Raw genomic sequence first — 25,217 nt, 5'->3', positions numbered from 1 at the left:
GGCAGGGGACTTCACGGCGCGCGTCTTTGAGCACTGAGAAATCAAACGGGACGAGGGAATAGCCGGCATCGTGTCCCAAAAACCCAGAACCCTAGCCAGCCTCCACTTCCGCTCTCGCGACGGCCATCGCCATGGAGACGGCTGCCGCTACCGCGGGCCCCGGCGCAGCGAGGAAGCGGCGGCGGAGCCGATCGCCGCCTCGCGACGGAGAGGGGCCGAGCGAGCTCAAGTGCGCCAGGCTGGGCTTGGACGGCGGCGGCGGCCCCAAGGGCGCGGGGGAACACCTCGACCTCGTCCTCTCCCTCCAGGGCAAGGAGCTCTCGCTCGAAAGGTCACCCGCTTAACACTTCTGCTTCCGTTTCAGTGAACTTTAGCTCGTGCCATCCCGTGACTAGGAATTTCAGTTATCCAGTGATTATGCTTCTCTGGTCTGCTGAATTAGTCGGCTCAGTTGTGGAGGATTGTGGATTGCTTGTTTACTGTCATTACTAAATGCACGAGGCGATTTGCTTAATTTAGTGCACATAGGATTTTGAGAGATACAGTTTTGTTGTAGGCAGCTTTAGCTTGGCTTCATAGTTGTCGATTTTGCACTATAATTACATCGATTTATTTCAAATAGTACTTTCCCTTAGTACTTTCTGGGCTTTTAAAAGCAGTAAGATGGCCAAATTAGCTCATATTATGTACATGAATACCCAATGGGATCTCTTTGATTCATACGGAAGTGAGCATTTTGGTGCTATTTTACTCATGGGATAAATTGTTTGAATCATGTTTGGATTTACCTTATTTTAATCTTCTTGTTTGGAATCTTCGTAACGACATGTTTATTTGTGCAGAAAGATTGAGCTAGCAGTTGAATTTTTAACCACACTGTCAAAGAACTCAAGCCATGGCCATACGGTGCACAGCATTCAGCTATCACGTCTGGTGTCATTTATTGGAAACTGGGTGCAGTCTATCTTAAATTTTCCTGAGAATAGTAAAAAGATGTCACAGCCTTTTGATCCGGCATTGGATAGTAGATGCTGGGTAATTTTGAGAGTTTGTATTGAAAAGAAGCCATCCATTTCAATATCTCTGAACCTACTTAAATCACTTAGTCGTGTTGCAAGGCATGGTTTGAGCAGAGTTGATAGCAACATGTCATGTGCTGACAATGAATCTATTGAGCTCTTCGAACGAGTTTTTGACTGTATGTCATTGCTTTTCTCCTCCAATACAAGAGTTTTCTTCAATGCAGGTGTGGATTTATGGGCCTCTTGTGTCATCGAGGTTATCAATCTTGCCCAGGTTTCAGCTAATGAGGAGAATTCCTGCCCTGTTCTTCAGAAGCTTGCAAATTGCCTCCTTAGGCAATTCTCAAGCTTCCTGAGATTTTATGCAAATCCGAAGAATATTTTCCATGCGTTTGTTGACAAGAGTCTTGGACCGTTGTTGGAGTTGTTAGTTTTACTTAAATCACAAGCAAATTCCAACAAGCACAAGCATGCAGTAACCATGTTGAAAGTTGTTGAAGATGTTTTGTCAAATGGGTTGTTTCATCCCCAACATCTAAGTGGATATTTTGGTCTCCGGAGTTTGAACAAATCTTCTGCAGCCAAGGATATTAAAGGAAGCTACCATAGACATCTATTTCAGCGATTCAAAGGAATAAAAACAGAAAATAAGGCTGTATTGCTGGCTGGGTTTGGTTACTTGCTTCAATTGTTTGTTAGCAGAGCAAGAAATCAAAGAACAACTCTGGCACCAAGTGGGACAACTTTGAGTAGGCTGCAAAAAAGCAGTGAGGGTTCTGAAGAACCACAACAGCATAGAGAATCACTTTTTGATGTGTTCATTCAGTTTATGGAACCTATGGTGTTAGAGTGTAAGTCATATTCCCAAAAAGAATTTTCTAAGTTAGGGGTGACAAGGCTGGTAGAAGGTCATTGCATGCTGAAGTCCATTAATTTCATGTTGACAACACTTATTGAAGAGCAGATCTATGTTCCCATGGAGGACACATCCGACGGATCTTACTTCAACTTCTTGCAAGATATTTACACAGTCTTGATCTCAATATCTGAAAAGATGTACGAATTCTGGGTGTCGGCTGTGCATCTGGAAGATGTAAGCATTAAGAAGATAATACCTTTAATGTTCACAGAGATTATTGCTGCAGTTGGCAGTTTTCTAGAAATTGAGTACAAAGTACTGGGGGATAACCTTATGAAGTTGTGGTTAATGATTTTCGCTTTATCTGCTATTAATGCATCTTCTAAGGACATCAAACCCTGTTTCCTGCTAGCTTCAAAGATTTCAAGCCTTTCGGCCCAAGTGATTTGCGCATTCAGTGAGCTTCGCCAGGTTGGTTAATGATTATGTACTTTTCAGCTGTTACTTCAGTAATTTCTCACTCCATTAATTGATAATGTTGTCAAACAAGCAAGCAATGTTTTTTTGGGGCAGACTTTTTTTGTGCCTTTTACATTCTTCTTGCAAGCTGTTCTCCCCACCCCACCCACCCTGGTCTCACGTTTCTTTCTTTGGTTCGCAATGTAGGTTTCCCGGTCGATTTTCAGGCTGTGCGATGCTGTGCGAGCATTCAGAATTGGTGACCCTGATGCACAGGGCTCATTTTCCGTGGCTTCTTTATCGCCCCAGGAATGTTTGGAATCATTGACTGCATTGTTGAGTTCTGAAAAATTGATGGGTGCTATTTGTACATCAATAAAGTCGATGCCGCAAGGACAGTCTAGTCGATGCATAGAGGACCTTACATCAGATCTCATAGAAACATTGAACTGGATGACAGGTTGCACTTTTGAAGATGATTTGAGAAAACTGGGAGAGCCCTCCATTGCCAAGAAGTCTGTTTTTTGTCAGAAAGCTGAACTTCTTGGCAGGCACTTGTCTGAAATATACACTAGTATTCTTGACTCAATAACCGTCACAGCTTCAAATAGTACATTAGTAGGAAAATCTGTTGAAAGGTTGGTCAATGCAGTCCAACCAAGCTTCAGTCACTTGGTCAGAAATGAATCAAAAAGTTCAAGTGGATTCATTTCCTCAATTATGGGAAAATGTTTATCTAAAAAACAATATGCCAACTGGCAGAAGATCCCAAGCGTTTCCTGGATTTGTGCTTTTTTCTTTCGCCTATATATATCCTGTAGAAGTTTGTATCAGCAATCTATTGGCCTCATGCCTCCAGATGCAGCCACAGAAGCAACAAAATTAGTGGGGAATCCGTTCATTGTGTGCTCAGGAAAGCAATGGACCAATCCAGCCAATATTCTCGGGAAGGGTTATTTTGCGTTGATTGTTGAAAATTCAAACTCCCTTTTGGATGTTATTGAGAGTTTATCACAGTCTCTTTCGAGAAACTGTGCTTCTTTTGCTCCACTTGTTTACACCTTTCACGTGATGGCTCTGCAGAGACTCAATGACCTTAACAGGCAGATTAAGGCATTTCAGTTTTTGCTTGAAGACGATGCTTGGCAACTAGATAAGGAGGATATTGGGAACACTCAACTGTTAGAGGAATCTTGCAGCCTCGAGGCTGCTAAATTGACAAGTTTTATGATGAGTTATGTGAAGCAGCTATCTTCAGGAGAGAATGGTGCTCTTGTGTGTTATGGAGTTAGTGGTTCCTGGGATTCTAGTCTATGTTCCTTAGATGAAGGTTCTTTTCCTATAGCAACTTGGCGGCTTCTGTGTGAAAACATTGATATTTGGAGCTCTCATGCATCTAAGAAGGATTTAAAGAACTTCTTCTCTAATCTGATAAGGTTCTCTTTTTTTCAAAAGAGATCTTCCAGAGATAAGGAGGAGAATAATGGCACTCAATCCTCATACAGACAAATGACTTTGCATAGTATTTCTCTGGGGGTCCTTTGTGATACAATTATTTATGATCAAAAGGTATCAATCATTGTAATCCTTCCATTCCAAGAAAAAAAATTCCTATTGAGTGACCAACCAAGTATGTTGATAATATTGAATCTGATGTTTGAAACAAGTTATATTTGATAGCTGGTGTGTTTTCTTTCCCATCCTTTTCCTAATAACTTAATCAAATTTGAAATGAATGTTTTCCTAGGTTCTTTTGAAGAATTTGACATCAAGTTTTTGCCATGCTTTGAAGAAATCGTTATCTTTTGCCAACAACTCTGATGAAGATAACGTCCTTTTGGACTCTTCACCTGATTTGATGGAGACAATAAGTAACCTGGAAAATGGGAAGTTGATTGGTACAGATTCTGGTGCTACACATGCCCACTGCATTGACAAACACTGGATCTGCGAGGATTTACTTAATTTTTTTAGTGCTGTTCCTGGAACTCATGCAAACTCCAAGTCATTTGCACAGCTTGTAAACTACATTCTCCATCTTGAAAGGCAAGTGTGGTTTACAATTTTGCTCATTTGTGCTATTTGTGATTCCTAGGCTTTGTACAATCTATACAAATGTAGGGATAACAAAACTATGTGCTTGATCCATTCTCAAATACAAGGCTCTTTCGACTTGTTAAAAATACTCGGGCACTTTTTCAGCTCCTGGTTTCATTATCTATTAGCTCATCAACTAAATTTTTGACTTTGACTCAGCTTTTGGAGTTTATGTCTATTATCTAATTCAGTCAAAGTGACAAATATTTGAGAACAATAGGTTCGTTGTTTCCTTTTTGCATTGTTTATCACAATGTTTATTTACAATAACAACACAAAAACACGGCTAATGTTGCCAGTATCTGTATTGCTAATTAAAAAGGGTGATCCCAAGTCAAATAGGAAGATGATTTAATGTTTGCTAGCAGTGAGAGCATCAAAAAAATAAATAAGGTTTCTTTTCATCCAATAGAAAGAGGTCTAGCTGTTTTTATTCTGAAATGACTGAAAATGAGTTGCTAAACATTGGTTGAATTCTTTAACCAATAGGCGAGGCACATAGGTGGTAATCGCATTCTGGTGTGAGGTGTTAGGATCAACAAAGCACCATTTCCTCTGCTATGTCTTGCTTTGCTATCAAGGGAAGAGCAAAAGAGACATTTCACTTGTCCCCTTGTGTATGGGGCTCTCGTGGCATACAACCACCATGACTTCTGTGTCATAGCCACCCCTTTCTCTCTTGCTTTTGAGTTTTGACTGCTTTAATATAGACTTTGATCTCTAGTTTCTACTAATTCTCTGTGTAGTCAGCGAATCAAGCTCAGTTTTCATGTGATAATGTTGTTTGCCAGAGAGAGAATTCAGGGGAAATGGGTGTCATTGTACGCATTTCGTATCTGCAATGATACCATTTTGGTTAACTTTTTGCTGCCCATTAATTGTTTTCTTTCCTTGCAGAATGCTGCTACTGAAGTTGCTAGGCCTTCGCTGTGAATCTTGCAATCCCATGAAGTTACTGCGTTTGTTTATATGTTGTCGTAGGGTTATGATAAATCTCATCTTGAAAATTGGGAAAGAGCACCAAGAGTCAAAGAAATACTTGGCCTTTTCAGAAAAAATTGGTAAATCATATTCTCTCTTTTGGTTTCTGAGGTCTGTTCAGGAAATTGTTGGTTCGTCACATAAAATATTTGATGAGTGTACTGATGAGGTGAATAGTATGATGTTCTCGTTGTTAGATAAGACATCAGAATTGTTTTCTACACTAGCTAGTGTGAATTTATCATTTTGCTTGTTGGATTACAAGAAACAAATTCAATCTTCCTTGAGTGGCAGCCCTATCAGAATCGAGGCTTCAGAACATGCTGAACAGACATTTGATATACTAGAAAATTCAGCCTTGGAGTGTGTCAAAAGTATGGCTGAACTGTTACAGAAGACTACAAGAGGCATACCTGTTACCGTAAAGGACAGCAAGTGTGTTATCAAATTAGAAAACTGCCGTGACGCTGTATGCTGGAAAAGATTGTTTTGCACCATGTCTTGCATTTGTGGATTCTTGTGGGGACTTAATCCAGCATTAGAGAGCACATCCAAAGATCATCTGGTAGCAACTTCAGAGGACAAGAAAATGTTGCTTCAGTATTGTTCAAGATTTGCCAGTTATATTGCTAAGTTTGAGACCTTTGTAGATATTTGCCTTCATCTGTTGTTTGTGGATAACAAGGGTTCTGGCTCTACTGATTCGATCTCTGTTTGTTTTCCACAAGAGCTGGATTGTGAGAATGGTTTTCTGAATATTGATGCAGTCATGGATGAATGGACAAAGTGCAAAAGTCGTGGTCTTGACCTGTCTAAGCTACGATGCATGGAAAATGTTATTTTGGAAAACCTGTTGAAAGGTGAATGTCCACTCATAGCACTCACTTTGAGGGAGGTCTACAGTATATCTGCTGCTATTGTTAAGCTGCATGCCAATCTATCCATTCCAAGCGATGTTTCTAGGCAGACATTCAGCCCTGTCCAACAACTTTCTCTAGGTACCATGCTTGGGACAGCTTTCTTCACTCTACAGAAAGTTGCAGACATGTCTAGCTGGCCTCACATGTTTTGTCTTGTATGGATTGATGGGGTATTAAGATATCTTGAAGTTTTAGGGAGTGCCTTTACATTGCCTGAGCTCAACATCTCAATAGAATTGTATACTCAGATAGTAAATGCCCTATTGAGGGCTGTTGGAAAATGCATCTTACTTCAGGGGAAGAATGCAACACTGCCTACTCATGAGATTGGCTCAAGCACAAAAACACTTCAATTACAGAATGCATCTGGTTATGCTTTCCCTAAAGATTTCATTGATAGGCAGAATAGATTAAATTCATTGAAATCGAGGCTTCGTCTGTTACTTGGAAAATTTGTCAATATTGCATCAAACACACATCTAAATGCAGCTCTACAAGTAATTGAAAGGGCATTGGTTGGAGTGAATCTCTATAGTCATTCAATATATGAAGTTTGCACTGGAAATCCTGATGGTGGGACAGTTTCTTCTGATGTTGCTGCTGGGATTGACTGCCTCTATCTGGTTCTTGATTTTGTGCCAGGTTAGCAACCAAAACTTTCATTGGATATTTTTCTACATGCAATTTTAAAGTTTTCTGTTATCAAAAGGGGGGTCTCAATCCATTGCTTCTGAGATTGATTTTAAGTCATCTTCCTAAGAGGATTCAGTAATGTACCAAGTTGTTACAAGTGAGAACTAGATTGGTTGCCCGGCAATACTAAGATTATACCTGACAGGACAGTAATTCTTAGGAATTGGTTCTTCACCTGCCAAGTTGTCAAGTGCTCCTGTTGCAAATAGAAGTTAGCCTTGAATTTGTTCCAGTCAAACTTGAGGTTTGAGCAACAATATACAAAATGAATTTAGATTGTACGGACAAAATTGGTATTGACTCATTGTGAGATTCGCTTTCATAATACATAAAGTACCAAACGAAGTGGTACGTTGGAGACCGTATCCGTATCCAAAACATTTACATCTGCAGGTTGAGTTAGTTTTATATGTCCACTTTACGTCAAGTTATTCATGTACATGAATATGCAATAGTACTTTGGAGAGATACTTGATCCACACCCCATGTATATTTCAGTCTGCTAGTGATGTTCTAGTGGCTTAGTGCTGTGCTTGTCGATAATCAGTACCACATGGTCAGGATTCACATCTTTTTTAACTGACGCATGCAATGTACTTCAGCACATCATTACATGGACTAATTGATGCCGTTTTGGAACCTAGATTTAAACTGGTAGTTCTTGCAATGAGTTGTGTGTGAAGGATTGTCTGCTGCTGTTATCTGATTGTCTGCTGCTGTTATCTCAAGCAAAATCTTGGTATCTGCACTGTGGGGTTTACATCTTGTGTCACGAAGAGTATCTATACAGAAAGCTTGGTTTGAAAGGGTTAATTCTAACTATTTCTCAATCCATACTGCAGGAAATAAGCGTGTTTTTAAGAGAACAGTCCCAGGCCTAGTTGGTGCTTTATTCAACATCATACTGCACCTTCAGAGTCCACTTATTTTCTACGTTCAAAAGCTGCCACCTCATTGCAGTGAGTTCCATCCAGATGCTGGAGCCGTTGTTCTAATGTGTGTGGAGGTTATCACGTCATTCGTGGGAAGACATTCTTTTCAAATTGATGCATCTCATGTTTCCCAGTGCCTGCATGTTCCTGTGACACTTTTCAAAGGGTTCAAACAACTTCTTGCTTATCGTAAAATATCACGTTCTTTGGCAAAGTATCGCCACGGAAGTGTACGGCAACATGGCGATCATGATGAATATATACTCGATAGACAATTTTCAGTTGATATCTATGCTGCATGTTGCAAGTTGTTATGCACTACTCTTCGGCACCAACAACGGTAGAAATTTTTACTCACTTTTTGTTTTTTCTTGTTATTTTGTGTTCTCTTCATTTGATCTTCATGTTTTTACTTTTTTTTTTCTAGTGAGATTGGGCGATGTGTTGCACTCCTGGAGGATTCAGTAAGCATACTGCTGAGTTGTTTGGAGTCTACAGATTCTAAGATGGTTAACATGGCTGGGTATTTTGCTTGGAACATGGAGGAGGCACTAAAATGTGCTTCCTTTTTTAGAAGGATCTATGAAGAGGTGAGTGCTGGTTATGTTTAGTTATTTGAAATGATACAAATCTCACTTTGATAGTGTGCCATGTGTAGCCTTATAGCTGAGCTGTGTGGTCTGATGGATCCTGGATCCTGTTCTCTGTTGCATTATGGGTTAACAAACTGCCAAAAGTTTTTAGCATCGTTAAGCTATCTTGGCCGAAGATCTGCTAATAGTAGGCTTTGTACTGAACCATTTGTTGTGACAAAATATTGCAGTTTGGCTTTCAGAAATCAAAATTCAAAAACTTAGTGACACAACAAATAAATGCCCGTGCCACTGAGACATGCATATTTATGTTCCATGTGCCAACAATCATGCATATTTATGTTCCATGTGCCAACAAAACACAAATCTTACTTTTATCCTGTTGTGAATGCAGATGCGTCAGCAAAGGGAAACCCTAGGAAAACATGCCATGCATTTCCTTGCTGGTTATATTTCCATGTTTTCTGGACAGGGTCCTTTTCAGACAGGGATAACACGGTTTGTTGTGCTCTAGACTGAAAAGTCAAGCTATTCCATTATATGTTTTTTTGTCTCATCTAACTTGCCCTTCTTACATGGCAGAGAAATTGATGAGGCCTTGAGACCTGGTGTGTATTCCCTGATTGATATATGCGAGGAAAGTGATTTTCAACAGCTCCACACATTCCTGGGTGGTATGTAACTCCAGCTCGTTCTGCTTGAAATTTTTAATTCTGAACATACAAATATAACCTCTGAGATAACTCCTCCTCCTTTTATTTCTTTTTTCCCTTTGTCTTTCCAGAGGGTCCATGCCGAACCACACTAGCTGAACTGGTGCATGACTATAAATTACACTTCCAGTATCAGGGCAAGATCTAAGTCAGCCTGTTAATACGTGGAATGATTGGTGTTTATCCTGCTACATCTGGGTAGAATATCTATAGTACCATCTTCTGAAGGTTCTTGTGTTCGTTCTCAAAAAAAAATGGGGTTCTTGTGTTTTGGACTTTTGGGTGGACTTATTTGGCTTAATTGCTGTGCACTGACTTCTGAGCGAGGAGACATGGTGCTGATGAAAGGTTTACGATCAATATATACTTTATAAATTGAATTCGAATTCAAGACAAACGAATAGGAGATTGGTTCTGATTTCTCTGGTCTTGTTTCACAGATTTAAAGCTTGTCAAATCAACGTCTGGTATCTTAACATATGAGAAGCAGATTGTCCGTAAGAGTACATCTCCCCAGTGCTCTTCCCAGAAATTGGACCTGTTAATATTAAGCACACGTTGTCATTCAATTTCAAGGGTAATGTATAAAATGCATGCTTATCCTTGACAAAGTCTGTGCTATCGAAGATATCAGCTCAATTTAATTCCTTTGTCTAGTACTTAACAACAGTAAAGGTTATAGGGTGGTAATGATCTAGTGGTGTTTGGATACCTCATAAGATTTACTGATCAAAACATTGTAATATTTAAACTTAAAGTAGAACATAATTGATGAAAAAGAATAACCTTGTGTCCTCTAGTTCTGGTGTTTGTCTCGATAAACCAAATATACAAATGCTTCTGGTGCAATCCAGCATTATATTTATCATTCATAACCGAGGTCCCCTAGGTCTGTTTGGCTCCTTTTGTTTTTACAGTTTCTTTTCACACTCCCAAAGGTCCTTTGGAACGGAACATTGAAATTTTTCCAGAATCCTGTGGAAATTATGTGAAATTCGTGTGTTTCAAACCAGCCTTAGTTGATTGTTGTTGCCGTGGTTGGGCTACTTGCATACTGCAAAGACCAGCAGGCTAGGAGCTAATAGGGAAAAAACAAATGTGATCAAGATAGTAGGAATTGAGGAGCAATGCACCAATATGCACTGAAAAAAAAATCATCCAAAGAACTTCTGGAGCACTTGTGGTTTGGTTGGTGTAGGGTTTTCAGTCCCACACCCCGACTCCCACCCCCAAAAAAAAAGTAGCTATTACCAAAAGCATCCAGATTACTCTTGTGCGTATGTATTTGTGCACTTAGCTCTTGACACCACAGTTCCATCCGAAGCGGCCGACTTGCGAGTCGCGGATAATCGATGCTCCTAGATGAGTCGTGGTCGGTGTCAATTCACGGCCATGAGAGAATATCTGAAGTGATAGGAAGAGGGGATAAGGGAACCATGGAAGGCGTGATGGGGTCGTGCGGAGGAATTAGGTGGATGCGGCAACAAGATAGCCGAGAGGGACCAAAAGCGGGCGCACACACGTACACAGTAGCCACTATCATTGGATAAAAAGCCTTGCTAGCCCACCGGGATGAATCAGATTCCCACGATATGTTATCCAACTCTGTCCAGGCTCTGTCCATGACAGGACACTTCAACCTGATCCACATGTCTGTAGTAATATGCGCCCCACTGTTCTCTGCATCTGGTTATGTTAATTTTTTCCCAGGTTTATTAGCTTGCATACAATAGAAACCGGTGCAAATCGTTTTATTGGGTTGTGAAGTCTTATATTCTGCCTTGGAATGAAACTTTGGATAATTTCTTGTCAATCATGGTCCTGACTGATCTTGTTTTGATGTATTCATGTATATGTCCATGCAAGAAACGTGCATGTACTTTGGTTCCACTTCAAAGGTTCTGATTGCTTTTTCGGTTAGTGGTTGCATTTCAAACTATCCTTGCGTGTGTACTTAAAGTCTGAAAGCGTGATGTTTCCTGTTTGTGCTGCTATGGAAATCAATCTTCACAGATGAATTCCTTAAAAAAAAATATGCACAGTTGAAAGCGGGTGGCTCAAGGTTCTCATTTAATGAACAACGGTCGCATGCAAGTCGCATCAACATGGGGGTGTAAGTGCATGATTTCCCACTAAAAAAAGAGGAGATTTGTAGGTCAACACTAACAAACGAGTTGACCCAAAACATCTCCGTGCTCAGCCCAATCCAATCTTTCATGATTTTTTTTCAATCCCATCGCGTGCACAGCTCAATTGTTTTCCCCTCTCGTTCCTTTCCGCTATCCAGATCTGGTGCGTGATTTGTTAGTTCCAGGCTTTGTCTCGCGGCCATCATGAGGCTCGGCTCCAATCGCCATCCCCTCGCATAGGATGCAGAGGAAAAGGCTTAGGGCTTGCTGGAGGCTCCATCTCCTTTTCCATGGCTTTGCTGCTGACTTTGTGCTCCTCCAACCGGCACTAGGACGTGCAAAGCTCGGCCTCCAGTTAGCATTGGGCCACGTGTGCCGACGCACTGTCACTCCTAGTCAGCACCCTTCTGGCACTAACCGGAGAGCTCCAGCACTAAAGGTAAAGCTGACCATATCTCGTGCTCCACGCACCAAGACGATCTCCCCCCTGCAATGCTCTAAATTATACGCAGGCATATGTAATCCGATTTGTTCACGAAGAAGATTGGGAACCATTCGAAAGACAAAAGAAAGATTGGGAACCAACGTGACCTATTTTTTGTCTTGGATTGCTCCTTGATCCCGGATATCCAGTATCCTCATCACTAAGCTCTGTCGTTTTCATTCCCTAGTGAATTTGAAGTAGTATTTAACATCCATTTCCCACATGAAAAAGATTGCGAGGAAAAAGGAACACAGGTGAGAAAATACACGGACAGGAGTTCCAATTAGAACTAGCCACGGGCGAGTAAAAGGACGGCGTGGTGAAGGATTAGTCGCACAAATGGCGCAATCCGCCAACCATCTTCCGGTGCGGGGTATCGGCCGCGTCGCCCGCCATCCACATCCCATCAATTTCTTCCCGTCCTTGCACGGGCAGTTCCAATCAAACGACCTGATCGCAAGGCTCCGAGCGATGCCGCGGTTGGGGCTCGGTGCCGAGGTCCCTCCCCCTACGGCGAAGTAGCTTCGTCGCTTTGCTCGGTGGAGGACGAGGCACGGGGCCGGGGTAGGGGGAGGGAGGAGCTGCCCGTATTCTCCAGCGATTTGGTGACAGTGACGGTGGCAAAACGGCTCAAAGGCTTCAGCTTGGAGGATGCAAAGAAACAACTTAACTACAACTAAACACACCAGTGTCACAATAAGTTCAGTGCAAATTTGCCTTCAGCTACTAGCTCAAATGAAATCATATATGAGAAGGTAGGTGTGACCTCTCTGGTTGAACATTGGCATGAAAGTGCTGCCACTCGGCCATAAAAGCGTATGATAAAGATTTGCAAATTATGAAAAAAGAGGTAAAATTTTCAGACAATCAGTCTGAGTCAGCTATTCTTAAACAGCTATAAAGCTGGGACCAAACGCATTGGCACCACGGCCAGAGGCGGTGCTGAGAGGGGCTCACTTAAATAAATCTCCTAACGTGGGTAGAGAAAAACCACAGGAATGTAAGAGCGGAAAGAGGGGGGGAACTAATTTCTTAAGATGGTTTCGTGATAAGGATGTCCTTAATGATGACACCTCACCAACCACAGCAACAAAGCAGGCTTAGCATTCTTAATCTGGGCTCCCCAATCAACAGCCAACCAGTGTAGTTTGTTGCTTCATTCTTTTGGCATCTTTGGTGTGCTTGAATAAAATTCCTTTTGAGGGCAGACCTTATCTGAACATACATAAGCATGTGGGAAGAAAAAGGTGCAGAGTTATACCCAAAGTTCATCTTGCATCTTTTGGCTTCCATAGGAGAAGGTTACAAGATAAAACTTCTCAATCTTTGGGTTTTTTCCAAGGTAGAACTTCTAAATAAGAGCATAAATTAACTAACATGTACTTTATTTATGTAATGATACTTTTTTAATAAGCTCTACTTATACAATTAATAAAAACGGTTCTTACCAAAAAGGTATCAGGAAGACATGGAGCTTTTTTGAAAAAATATTTTTAGTAATATGATACATAAAGTTGAAGTAATGAGCTGTAGTGCTCTACAGACTTTTAGAAGGACCGGAGGAAATTGGGCCCATGAAGCAGTAGCTGGTAACATCACTACATCAGCTAAAAAAGAATGAAATCATAGGTGACTCGGACGAAAATAACTATCTTATCCTTGGCACATCCTCCTTTGTTTTTTCTTCCTTGTTGGCGTACCTTCCTGTAGCTGTTGTCTTCAATGAGAGAGATGGGATGGGAGCAATTTTCTGGACGCAATATTTTTGTCTGATATTCTGTAGCTTGAATTTATATGTATAGCAATAGTTTGTTATTCTGTAAAATAAAATAATAAATTGCCGATTCTCGTTTTTATTCCAACTTGTAGCCATCCTGGATAACACTGATGTGGCTCATAGGATATAGCCGAAAAGAAGTTTTTTAGATGTGCAGGAACCAAGTATTATTTTATTGATCACTCAGTGATGTTCAGTTGCTTTCGTCAGAATTTTTCTTTCAGATAAGATAACTCATGGTTGGAACGTTTTCCTGTCATCTAACTCTTTAGGCATCTGATCTTGTTGTATATGAATGATCATTTTTTGGGATGGTTAACATGCATTTATGGTCGTCCTTTTGTATTCCAACTTCTTACAGGATCACAAGCTTTATATAAAACTTAAAATGATTGTTTTAAAGAATTATTTTCATTTACTAATTTTTGCCTAGTTCTTTGCAGCTCAGGTCAACTTTTGAAGATAAAATTATATCTCTCACCTAATTTGGGAGAACCAACTCATTGATCTGTTGCCACTCCTATCTCCGGCAGAATTGATACTTAGAAATTCCATATGGTTAATCATAGCACGATTTCCCTATCTACATACTAGCAAATATATTACATGCTTACAAATTTCAGGTTTAGGGGATACAGATAAGCTTGTCTTGACATAAGCACTGTGACGTCAATTAGTGATGCGATGCAGCTAAGAAGGCATGCAGTACGAGGCCATGGTACCCAGTGACTCAACATCCAAAGAGAGGCCCACCCAAAATATGCTCTGCCCTGTTGCCCAACCCATGGATGCACTGCACCTTGTAAAGCAATGGTTTACTGTACACCCTCTCCATGCAAATGGTGGTCACATCAACGCGTGGTGATGCATCGTTCACTACCCTAGACAAAAAAAAGTATTTATTTAACGTATACTCCCTCGGTTCCTCCTCCCAAGTAGCGTGTTTTTATCTTTTCTAGATGTATAGTTTTTATGTGTTTAAATATAGTGTATTGCATATTTTTGACTTTTCTAGGTGTATAGGTTTTTATGTATTTAAATATAGTGTATATCTAGATGTATATAAATATCTATGAACCTAGAAAAACTAAAACCAACCTACAATTTAAAACTAAGGGAGTACATTCTTGCAAGCCTTTCTTTGTTTCTTCAAGAAAACAAAATATACCCCGGATAGCTTTCACCGGGTATAGATAAAATGCTTGTAGGCGGTAGGCCCAGAGTATACCTCCTTCTGTTCCAAATTACTATTCGTTTTTACTTTTCTATAACTTTTACTGCTATGCACCTAGATATATATTATGTCTATATACATAGCAGAATCTATGTATCTATAAAAGTCAAAATGAATAGTAATTTATATCTAGATACATAGCAAAATTTATGTGTCTATAAAAATTAAAACAAATAGTAATTTAGGACGGAAGGAGTATGTGGTGCATGGGCACTGATCATACTCATACACGGGGCGTCGTTGCAGTATCTTCCTTTATTTCTTCCGATTCGGTCGGCAAGGGGTGTGGCTAGCCGTGTAAATCCGCCAAAAGCTCGCACTGCTAGTGAAACGGCATATATCTCCGCCGCATGTCTGCTATCCGTGTAAAGAGTGAAAAAATTCCGGTGGCGACATGTACAATCTTCTGCAGATCTGCAAATACGGTATTATATACCATTTTACAGTACGGATACGTACTTGTACGAGATGCCCGTGTTTAGACTTTTCAGACAACAACAAAGAGGATTATTTACACTCGAACCATTTCTGAATTAGTACTTCGTCAGTGCCTTCAGGTAGAGGGATGTAGAAGAAAATGGATAAAGTTCTGAAGCAACACATCCGAAAAAAAAAAGATGGAGGATATAGTGATCGATGAGGATCCTATGGTGACGGTAGCAGAGTTTGGTCTGCAGCAGCGTGGAGGAAGCGTCTGCTCCTCGCATTTTGTCTAGTTGCCCACCTGTGATCAACCCCGGAGATGCGCAGACGGAGAGCGTGAGCAACATTTGCTGTTGGTAGCGAAGCCGGAGCTACACGCCATGCCCGGACAGGGGATCGAGCGGGTCGCGTGGCTCGCGCGCGGGTGCCTGGAATGTTTCTGTGAACTTTTTCGCGTTGTGAATGGTGTAGTTGTCATTTTGGTGCAGACATAGGACCAAGGGGCGCGAAAGCGAGCACGATCGAAATTGTAGAGGAGGAGGAGGCAGATGGTCTGTGCCCACCCCAAGTAGACGACTAGGAACACGTAATGCCTGGTTCGAGCAAACATGCGTCTACAATCTTTTGTTTTTTTTCTTTTCTGAGAAGATGCGTCTACAATGGTGCGTCTACATGGTTCTAGAATTAGAAATCGTGGCGTAGCGTTATCCACACCCGTGGAGAATAGCGCCGCCTGGAACGGTGGCTCTGGCTGGTGGCTGCAGCAGCATGCGCCTCGTCGTCGGCGACCTTTCTGGCCCCAAGGGATGGATGGATTGTCCAATTGGCCGGGCTCTCGTCCAATGGGTGGCGTCGCCATGGGATTCACGCATCCTGCCGTGCGTGCGTGCGTGCGTGGGCCAAAAGCGTGCCGTGCGCGAGCCCCGGATTAATTAGGTTAATTAATGTGTTAACCTTGCACTTTCCATTTTGCGTAGGGAGTACTTGTCAGGGATTGGGACACTTGCGTAGGAGTACTTGTCACCAATAATCCCGGCTCGGCCGTTTTCGAGACACTTGCGTAGTACTTGTCAGGGATTGGGACCGTTCACTCTGGGAGAGCAAGGTCATATTTAGTTGCCCAATTTTTAAGTGTCAAAATTATTGTGCCAGTACTGTAGTAGCGTTTCGTTTGTATTTGTGAATTATTGTCCAAATATTGACTAATTAGGCTCAAAAGATTCGTCTCGCAAAGTACAACAAAGTCTACAGTTAGTACTTCATGCATGTACCGTAAGTTTGATGTGATGGGGAATCTTTTTTTTCATAATGTTAAAGTTGGAATTTGGGGTTAACTAAACAAGGCCTAACCAAGCCAGCTCGTATGAGGAGTAAAAATCACTGAAATTATTGGTGCCTGCCCTCCCTTTTTTACTAGTAGTGTTTAGTACAGTACCTGCTGTGGCCTGGATGGGCATCCAAAAAAACAAACAAACAAAAGCTCGTCTCCTCCCTGGCACAATCCAAAACTCCTCTCGTCATCCACATCTGCAACTCCCCCACCCGCACCAACACACCAAACCGAGGAGCACGCAGAGGAGGGGAGGGAGAGAGATGGAGGAATAAAGCAGAGAGGGGGAGCCCAGCCGGAGATCAAAAGGAAAGCCGATAGCTTGTGTTGTGTGTGCGTAGAGAGAGAGAGCAGAGAAGAGGGAGAGGAGAGGTGTGAACAGAGCATCCCCATGGCCTCTGCTCCTGCTGCTGCTATATAAGACCGGGGCGCCTCTGCTTCCCGATCCCCGTCCCCCCAACCACCCCGGTCTCATGCTTCGGTCCACGCACCCGCCCAGCCCCACCAGCGGCAGCTCGGCGGCCCCGGCGTCCAGCTCCGACGCCACGATGGTCGGGGGCGGCGGCGGCGGCGGCGCGGCGGGCAGCGGCGCCCCGAGCGGGGCCAAGCTGCTGCAGATCCTCAACGTGCGGGTGGTGGGCAGCGGCGACCGCGTGGTGGTGCTGTCCCACGGCTTCGGGACGGACCAGTCGGCGTGGAGCCGCGTGCTCCCCTACCTCACCCGCGACCACCGCGTGGTGCTCTACGACCTCGTCTGCGCCGGCAGCGTCAACCCGGAGCACTTCGACTTCCGACGCTACGACACGCTCGACTCCTACGTCGACGACCTGCTCGCCATCCTCGACGCGCTCCGCATCCCGCGATGCGCCTTCGTCGGGCACTCCGTCTCCGCCATGATCGGCATCCTCGCATCCATCCGACGCCCCGAGCTCTTCGCCAAGCTCATCCTCATCGGCGCATCGCCCAGGTATACATACATACCGATCGATCGAATTCAGTTTCATTTCAATCAAGCCTTTATTTCGAGGTTTCGATGAGTTGGGAAAGAAACTGAAGGAAAAGAAGAAAAAATCAGGTTCCTGAACGACAACGACTACCACGGCGGGTTCGAGCTGCCGGAGATCCAGCAGGTGTTCGCCGCGATGGCGGCCAACTACTCGGCGTGGGCGACGGGGTACGCGCCGCTGGCGGTGGGCGCGGACGTGCCCGCGGCGGTGCAGGAGTTCAGCCGCACCCTCTTCAACATGCGCCCGGACATCTCCCTCCACGTCTGCCGCACGGTGTTCAACACCGATCTCCGCGGCGTGCTGGGCATGGTGCGCTCTCCCTGCGTGGTGGTGCAGACCACCCGCGACGTCTCCGTCCCGGCCTCCGTCGCCGCCTACCTCAAGGCCCACCTCGGCGGCCGCACCACCGTCGAGTTCCTCCAGACCGAGGGCCACCTCCCGCACCTCTCCGCCCCCGGCCTCCTCGCCCAGGTGCTCCGCCGCGCGCTCGCCCGGTTCTAGCGACACGCCCCTCCCTCATGGCGATCGGTATCTTTTACCGCCTCGGTTTTACCCCTTGCCAAGAATCAAAAATGGCGCGACCCGCGCCGTTGCTGTGTGTTGCCAATCCATGACTGTAGAAGAACTTGTTCTGGTGCCCCGATTTTTTTAACTTTTTATTACTGGAGCAGTAGTACTGGTAGTACTCCGCATCTCGCCTTCTTCCTCCTGCGCCGCACCTGCACCGCAGGACAGAGATAAGCGGGCCTGCTCGCGCCACGTGGCGGGTGCTCGAGACGGTGCAGGAGTTTGTTCCAGCTTCTCTCGTGCCTTGTCCCATCTGCAAGAGTAGGCTGCAGTAACTTTTCTTCTTCTTCTTCTTTTTATTACTGCTACTATGAGATTGGGATCTCCTGACCTAATTAAGCGGATAATGTTATCGATTGGTTGGAATCATTATGTTGCGTGCATAATTGGGTTTTTGGTTTGGATAAGTCCTAGAGGCCGGGTGAAAAGAAGTCGTGGCGGATGGTTGGCCCACGACATGCATGGCCCATCTTATCGTCCGGCACGCGCTTATTTATCGCTGATAATGAAGTTGACCATGCCATCTAACCGTATCCTTCCTAATAGCGTTATGTGATACAGCTAACAACTTGGCTTGGTGCTGCTCGTAGAACACAAGAACTACTGTACCTGGTTTATGCCTTCATTTCTTCCAAAGCTATGCATTCCCTTTATTTTTTTTTCCAAAAAAAAGGGAAACCAAAGGCTACCAGTCGTACACCAAGTTGAGCTGCTGCCTACTGCTGTCTTAGGTTCGTGCATGCACATTTTTTTCAGAAGTGATCAGTGATGCTTCTGCGTTTGGGATGCTTAGCGTTTGGACATATGTGCGTCAGTGCGTGTGTGAGAGGGAGTGGGTGCGTAGGCCCCCGGGGGGCCCCACCCGAGCGAACGCGCTGATCTCCGTGATGCTTAGCTTTTGATACGGTCGGTAGGTGTGGCGTTGTTTAGCTTAGCTAGGCCGACCGCGTCCCACTAACCACAATCGTCCGGCCGACTGTTAACCTGCATATTCTTATCCAATTAGGCTGGTCTAATCTAATCTCGGTCTCCCTCGGTGCCGCCGTCACCAATTCCAGTCGGGACGTCCCCCCACTCACTCCAGCTACGAGCCAAAACGACGCCATCTTATCCGGCCTCCAGTGCAGGGAATCGTCAGCGCGTGAACGAACGAGGGCGTCCTCCGGCTCGCAAGTCGCAGCGAGGACGCCGAAGCCCACGTGAAGCGAAAGCGAGGGCCCTTGGACGGCCCCGGGCCGCCGGGTGAGAGGACGGGGCGGAGTGGCCGGAAAACAGGAGGGAGCGCGAGGGATTTGGGTGGGCGCGGGCGGGCGATTTGGTGCGGAGATGTGCGACCCCGATCGATCGATCGATCCCCGGCCTCGCGGGGCCCGGCGGGGGAATCGAAGGAATCCGCAGCGCGATAAGATGGGGCCCGTCCTTATCCCCCCTCTGGTGCCCCGGGCCCGGCCGACGTGTCCGCTGCCGCCTGTCGCCGTCGCGCTACAGCGGCGGCTGGCAGCAGGCGGCTGTTGGCGCTCGCTCGGCGAAAAGACGGTGGCCCGCAGCCGGCTGGCGGGACGGGGAACTCGGCTACCCTGGGGGGCCCTGCGCTCTAGGGCACGCACGGCAGCGATGGACCGACGGACGGTGAGCATGCGTACCAGCGTCTCAGAGCCCGGCCCCCTCCCTGCTGTCATCACTTGTGAAAGATGGAGACGTCGAGTTGCCACATAAACAGCGGCGGCTCTCGCGTCTTTGGACTTTTCTCCGGAGGCGGGCTGAAGCTGCTGAAGGTTCGTACGTGCTGCACGGCTGCGGCGCCAGAAGAGTGTCGACATGTTTCGATCGGCAGCATGGATGCATGATGTTGGCTGATGTTTTTTCTTCGATCCTTTTTTTCCCCCTCGAGCTTGGAGTATTATCACGACAGTTTCTTGAGACAGTGGCGGAGCCAGAACTAAGAGGAAGGAGGGGCCGGATTACCAATTAATCCAACAGAGGATAGATGGCTAAAGAAATTGAAATGTTCATAGGCTTCTAGAGGTGGTAATTTTCCATCATAAGCTCTCATGCATGTACCGCTGCACAAATTAAAACTAATCACCACATCTTGGCTGAATATTCATTCATAAGAGATAAAGGACCTCGGACCTAGCACCGTGGTGGTTTGGCTGCGCGGTGACGGAACACGGTAGAATAAATCATAAACGGTAGTGAATTTGCTATAGAATCGACATTAGCTGGGGCATTTTGCACTCGCGGCTGTGGAGGTTACTGCACCAGCAAGCATGCAGCAGCCTCCCATGGGGCGCGGCAGCTAGCGAGCACAAGTCAAAGTGAATACGCGGAAACAGGCAGAATGTTAGCGCCAAGTGAGCATAGGACCATGGCTAGCTATATACGAATGTAACACTAGCATTATTGCTGCCACACCGAGCTCGATAAGGACGACAACACATTCTTCCCTTGGTGCAGATCAAGCTGGAGAGGCTAGCTTTTTTATCATATGTTATGACCCGTGGCTAGCTTTCGTCGCCCGTTAGCCCACGCAAGTACGCAACGCGCAAACCGCTCAACATTACCGGGGAGAAGAGAATTGCCGCAATGAAAGGTCTCCACTCTCCAGGCACTCAGGCAGAGGCTCATCCGAGGGGCCGGCCGGCTTCTTGTGCCACCTTGTTGTTGTGCTCTCACTGACTGACGACGGACCACAGTGACGACGGCAGCATGATTGGGCCTAATTGAACACACGAGCGTGGTGTGGGCCCAAGAGGCCCAAAAAACTGAACACAAACCATATTGGGCCGACAGAAACGAAAGCAGTCCAACAAACAAAACTTAACCCCCTCAAAAAAAAAAAAAACTTAAAGCAATCCTGACCATCAGAAACGGGATGAAAACAGAACACAAAATTTCCCGAACCATATTTATATTTAGAACGAAATTTCTAATCGTTACTCTCCGGTGGCCTGAAAATCCTTTGAAATTGAGATACCCAAGGATACCTTCAATAGCCCTGGAACGGCATTTGTGGCCATAAACCATGAGCTATAGCACACATAATTCCTTCAAAACTTAAAAATGTTCATGATAGCTCATGCATTGGGCATTTGGGCCATGAATGCTCCTGGAATACCAAAATTTACATACATGTTCGGCAGATCTGCAACAACATGGAAGACAAGAAGACATGAGCTATAGTCTTTTGACGGATTTTTGGCCATGCAGGTGAGCTATAGCTTATGATCAAATCTTCAACGCATATATGGTGTGAGCAATCTCAGGTCACAATCACCCCCCACCTGGAAGGAATGGAGGCAAGACATGAAGTCAAGCCAACATGTTTTTTTTTGGCATACTATGCTAGTTATATGCTGTGTCCAATTTGACAGTGAATTTCTTGTAGTCTTTCAACGGATTTTTAACTGTGTTTGAGATTTTTTTTTTGTTTCTGTTTATGAATAAGGAACAAAGGATTGCAGGAAGCAGGAACTTGTCCATGGCGCAGAGGTGCAAGGATGCTCTGCATGCATCGCTGTCAGACATGGCGATCTATCCATCTGTGGAGTGGATCCCACGGTCCCACCATTCAATGCATGCAGACCCAAGTTAGGTCGTTAGGTTAATCATATTCCCAGAAAGCTAGAGCACTAGCTCCTCCACCTTGATTAATTATATTTGAGATCAGGCCACAATTACCAACTTGGCTTGATTAAAAAGATTAGCTACTTTTATTAAAAACTTGGACTCACCCGTGCATGATCTACTACTCTGCTATAGCTTGGTTACTTTAGCTTGCGATGTGTAGTGGATTTGCCCCTGTAGGAACACGTGGTAGATATGCAGATTCTCCAATGCCGTCTGGTCGCTCCGGTGTAGCTAGCAAGACTTGAACGTTGACCAAAAGGCAGGCAACTGAGACATCATAGATCGATTTACAGGGTCCAATGCGAGCAACAAGTTGGAATGACTGCCGAACCACCTTTGTAGCATTTACTTGTCTTATAATATGTGTATTTCTAGCGTTCAAATTCCGTCCAACAAAAATACCTTTTTAGTTTCAAGATCAAATGATTACTTGATGATACATTTTTTTTTCTGATTCCACTACACAAGTATCTATTCATGATCTGGAGTAGTGAACTGGAACGTGGATTTCAATCACAACTACCGCGAGCAATTAGGGACAGAGACATTAAGATCATATCTCAGGACTAGCAATAAATTTTAAATTTTCTAGAAGTGCGCCTATTTTCGGACTGATGGTATTGGCTAGCGGTTCTTTTTTTTTATAGTATAATGTGCCGTCTGTTCCTTGTTACACAGATGACATGGAATAATATATGTGAAATGAAATACAAATTGGCGGGAGCGCACAACGATGGATGCATGGCTGCCTCCAAATGCAATGGACACGTGTCCGCCCGGGAATTATGTATACACTCCCACATCATGCATGCAAGTTGATGGTTAGCCTCAGGCTTATACTTGTCAAAACCTGCGTGCGTTCTTCTCCTTTCCTTTCATGAAAAAGGAAGAAACATGCACAAAAAAAAAATCACTCCACATCATTGGGCGTCAGCAACGTACTTCAGGTGCAATGCATCTGGATGGTCGTCTCAATTCCTTCTCGATAGCTAGATGGTAATGCCCCTCTTTTTATTACATAATCATGCAAGCTGGCATACACTCACGTGCGCCTTTCATACACTTTCCACTGCCTTTGGCATATAGATCATCTCGTATCATAATCTCACGTATTACATACGTCATGTCCCCCTTTTTATCGGCAGCATATGTCCGCTTTATTACGGAGACCGAAACTTTATTAATTAACAAGGCTTTCTTCATCTATGAGTACTAGTAAATTTACAATAAATATATGTGCTGTAGACGTAAATCTTGCAACTACGTAATTCATGGACTCCAAATTCCAAATCTTCTATTATAAGCCATCACTAGCAGGTAGCAAGCAAGGAGCTAGCTGAGAAACAAAAACAGAACGAACAAAAAATTACCGCACTGGCCAAAAAAAAAATATAATTAGAAATTGTATATCTCATTGACTACTAAGTTTTTATGTAAAATTCATATCCATCTAGCCTTATATGAAAGTGTTATGATTTTTTCAGAGGTTTGCGGCATAATATAAGAGAGAGGGTTATCACGACACTCAGGTTATTGCGACTAGCTTGCATATATAGCACTATAGCAGTGCACTCAAGCGGGCATGCTTTACCATGCCAATATACATGTGGCATGGTAGCAGTTTTCATATTTGTTGTATTATTATTATCTAATCTTAACTTTCACCTTCTTTTAGTATAATCGTGAACTCTCTTGCCTGGTTTCATTTAAAAAAAAACAAGTAGCGTGACAGCATGGCTCAGGGTTAGTTCATGAAAATACGGTAGGCTACAGATTAATATTAAAATACAAGTAACAAGGTTACAAAATGAGTTAAGAAAAAACTCCCGTGGGCAAAATACCAAAGGAAAAAAAACAGGATATGATCTTTTAACCGCCAGATCAACTTCTTTGAGCAAATAAAAATTTTGAGGAAACATTATACATTTTAAACTATGTAAATATTAGTTTCAGCTGATTGATGAGAGATAAGAAACTCAAGGCAAATGAAAATATTATTTATTACAAGAGTGTGAGGATATACCAAGTCCACCCTGGCCCCTGCTCGTCCCCTGTTTTTCTGTGTCTCGTGTGCCCTCCTCTGTTTCTGGCTCCGGCGCCGGCGGGCGAGCACTATAAAAGGAGGCGGCTTCAAGCAGCGGGGTTTCATTCAACTCGGACGGACGGAGCAGTTGATCATCTATCTCATGGTGAGCAGCGGCACCCAGAATTCCGAGAGGTCTCCGGCTCTGCACCTGAGCACCGGCATCGTCGGCTTCCTCGCCCGGCGTGCCATGTCGACGCACACGCAGCGGTCCTCCCAGCAGCCCGGCGTGCCGCTGGACTCGCCGGGCTCCTCCACCGGGTCCGTGGAGTCGCCGCCGCCGTGGAGCAGCGTCCAGCAGCACCCTGCGCCGCCATTCGACAGCAACGACACCGAGGAGATGGTCCAGGCGGACATGGCGAAGCACGCCGCGGCGGGGCACGCGTACCGCGGGGTGCGCAAGCGGCCGTGGGGCAAGTTCGCGGCGGAGATCCGGGACTCGACGCGCGACGGCGTGCGCGTGTGGCTGGGCACCTTCGACAGCGCGGAGGCGGCGGCGCTGGCGTACGACCAGGCGGCGTTCGCGATGCGGGGCGCGGCGGCGGTGCTCAACTTCCCCGTGGAGCGGGTCCGGGAGTCCCTGGAGGGCATGGGCGTCGACGCGTCGTGCGGCGGGTCGCCCGTGGTGGCGCTGAAGCGGCGGCATTCCATGCGGGCGCGGCGGCGGCCGGGGACGGGGAGCCGAAGGGGCAAGGCGGCGGGCAGGAGCGAGGTGATGGAGCTGGAGGACCTTGGAACAGAGTACCTGGAGGCGCTGCTGGGCGCCACCACCGAGGAGCAGAGGGAGAACAGCAGCAGCAGCACGTCGTCCTGGTGCCGGAGCCACCACTCCATCTGATCTCTGATCCCATTGCCATTGGGCAAGCATGGTGATCTCTCTCCCGTGAGAAGGAAGATAGAGCAAAAGCAACATAATATACTGTGATGGGCATGCAGCAAATTAAATACGTTTTGATTGGATTGTTCTTGCTATCCATATATGTTAGGAGTAGCAGCTACTAGATACTAGTAGATTGGAGGGGTGAACTAAACAGCTTGCTTGGTTTTGTTAGTTTGGATTGGGGAAGAAGCGGCATCAGCTAGTGTTTCCATTGAGAAACGAAACGAAACTCAACTCGGCGCCAAATTAATTTGAAGGGAGATGAAATTGTGTTTGAATTTGCGAGCACTTTTACTTGTTGGATATGCTTATCGATATCGATACATGCATTGCGTGGTCATGGAATCCACAGCTGAGCCTGAGATCAGGAAATCAGCACTGTACATTCATTCAAATTGCATGGC

The 25,217-nt window shown here is 44.8% G+C and overlaps 3 protein-coding genes and 2 long non-coding RNA genes across 7 annotated transcripts; 3 read left to right on the top strand and 2 right to left on the bottom strand.

Moving 5' to 3' along the window:
* Positions 1-5: 5 nt before the first annotated feature.
* Positions 6-10,068, top strand: LOC117838391 (uncharacterized). 3 transcript variants are annotated; one of them, XR_004636615.2, is made up of 11 exons: positions 6-331; positions 843-2,352; positions 2,548-3,909; positions 4,088-4,386; positions 5,335-6,980; positions 7,874-8,303; positions 8,391-8,553; positions 8,951-9,054; positions 9,139-9,230; positions 9,341-9,617; positions 9,710-10,068. XR_004636615.2 is itself a non-coding variant. In XM_034718397.2 (10 exons), exons 1-10 carry the CDS (start codon positions 132-134, stop codon positions 9,415-9,417), a joined length of 5,883 nt encoding a protein of 1,960 aa, XP_034574288.1. In that variant the 5' UTR covers positions 6-131; the 3' UTR covers positions 9,418-9,691. The 3 variants fall into 3 exon arrangements, 2 of the variants coding, with proteins under 2 accessions (XP_034574288.1, XP_034574290.1); XM_034718397.2 differs by lacking the exon at positions 9,710-10,068 and having other exon boundaries at positions 9,341-9,691; XM_034718399.2 differs by lacking the exon at positions 9,710-10,068 and having other exon boundaries at positions 199-331; positions 847-2,352; positions 9,341-9,691.
* On the bottom strand, positions 9,612-10,815 carry LOC140221338 (uncharacterized). The gene is made up of 2 exons (XR_011897113.1): positions 10,056-10,815; positions 9,612-9,807 (listed from the first exon to the last, which is right to left on the bottom strand). It is a non-coding gene; the product is annotated as an uncharacterized lncRNA (long non-coding RNA).
* Positions 10,816-12,026: 1,211 nt separating this feature from the next.
* Positions 12,027-12,949, bottom strand: LOC117838393 (uncharacterized). The gene is made up of 2 exons (XR_004636616.2): positions 12,155-12,949; positions 12,027-12,065 (listed from the first exon to the last, which is right to left on the bottom strand). It is a non-coding gene; the product is annotated as an uncharacterized lncRNA (long non-coding RNA).
* Positions 12,950-16,770: 3,821 nt separating this feature from the next.
* Positions 16,771-18,589, top strand: LOC117838286 (strigolactone esterase D14). The gene is made up of 2 exons (XM_034718248.2): positions 16,771-17,613; positions 17,722-18,589. The coding sequence occupies exons 1-2, from the start codon at positions 17,120-17,122 to the stop codon at positions 18,152-18,154; spliced, it is 927 nt and encodes a 308-aa protein (XP_034574139.1). The 5' UTR covers positions 16,771-17,119; the 3' UTR covers positions 18,155-18,589.
* A 5,123-nt stretch (positions 18,590-23,712) lies between these two features.
* LOC117838288 (ethylene-responsive transcription factor 1B) lies at positions 23,713-25,091 on the top strand. The gene has a single exon (XM_034718249.2). The coding sequence runs from the start codon at positions 24,037-24,039 to the stop codon at positions 24,769-24,771; it is 735 nt and encodes a 244-aa protein (XP_034574140.1). The 5' UTR covers positions 23,713-24,036; the 3' UTR covers positions 24,772-25,091.
* The last annotated feature ends 126 nt before the right edge of the window (positions 25,092-25,217 follow it).

Source organism: Setaria viridis, chromosome 9 (assembly GCF_005286985.2).
Source record: "Setaria viridis chromosome 9, Setaria_viridis_v4.0, whole genome shotgun sequence".
Lineage (NCBI taxonomy): Eukaryota > Viridiplantae > Streptophyta > Magnoliopsida > Poales > Poaceae > Setaria > Setaria viridis.
This window is presented reverse-complemented; position numbering and strand designations above follow the sequence as displayed.

What these genes read in the sequence shown, in the direction of transcription:
- LOC117838391 (XM_034718397.2), top strand. Translation starts at nt 132, where the DNA reads ATGGAGACGGCTGCCGCTACCGCGGGCCCCGGCGCAGCGAGGAAGCGG. An exon ending in TTAGAAGGATCTATGAAGAG is followed by an intron (nt 8,554 to 8,950) that starts GTGAGTGCTGGT and finishes TTGTGAATGCAG; the next exon opens with ATGCGTCAGCAAAGGGAAAC. An exon ending in TTTCAGACAGGGATAACACG is followed by an intron (nt 9,055 to 9,138) that starts GTTTGTTGTGCT and finishes CTTACATGGCAG; the next exon opens with AGAAATTGATGAGGCCTTGA.
- LOC117838286 (XM_034718248.2), top strand. Translation starts at nt 17,120, where the DNA reads ATGCTTCGGTCCACGCACCCGCCCAGCCCCACCAGCGGCAGCTCGGCG. An exon ending in CTCATCGGCGCATCGCCCAG is followed by an intron (nt 17,614 to 17,721) that starts GTATACATACAT and finishes AGAAAAAATCAG; the next exon opens with GTTCCTGAACGACAACGACT.
- LOC117838288 (XM_034718249.2), top strand. Translation starts at nt 24,037, where the DNA reads ATGGTGAGCAGCGGCACCCAGAATTCCGAGAGGTCTCCGGCTCTGCAC.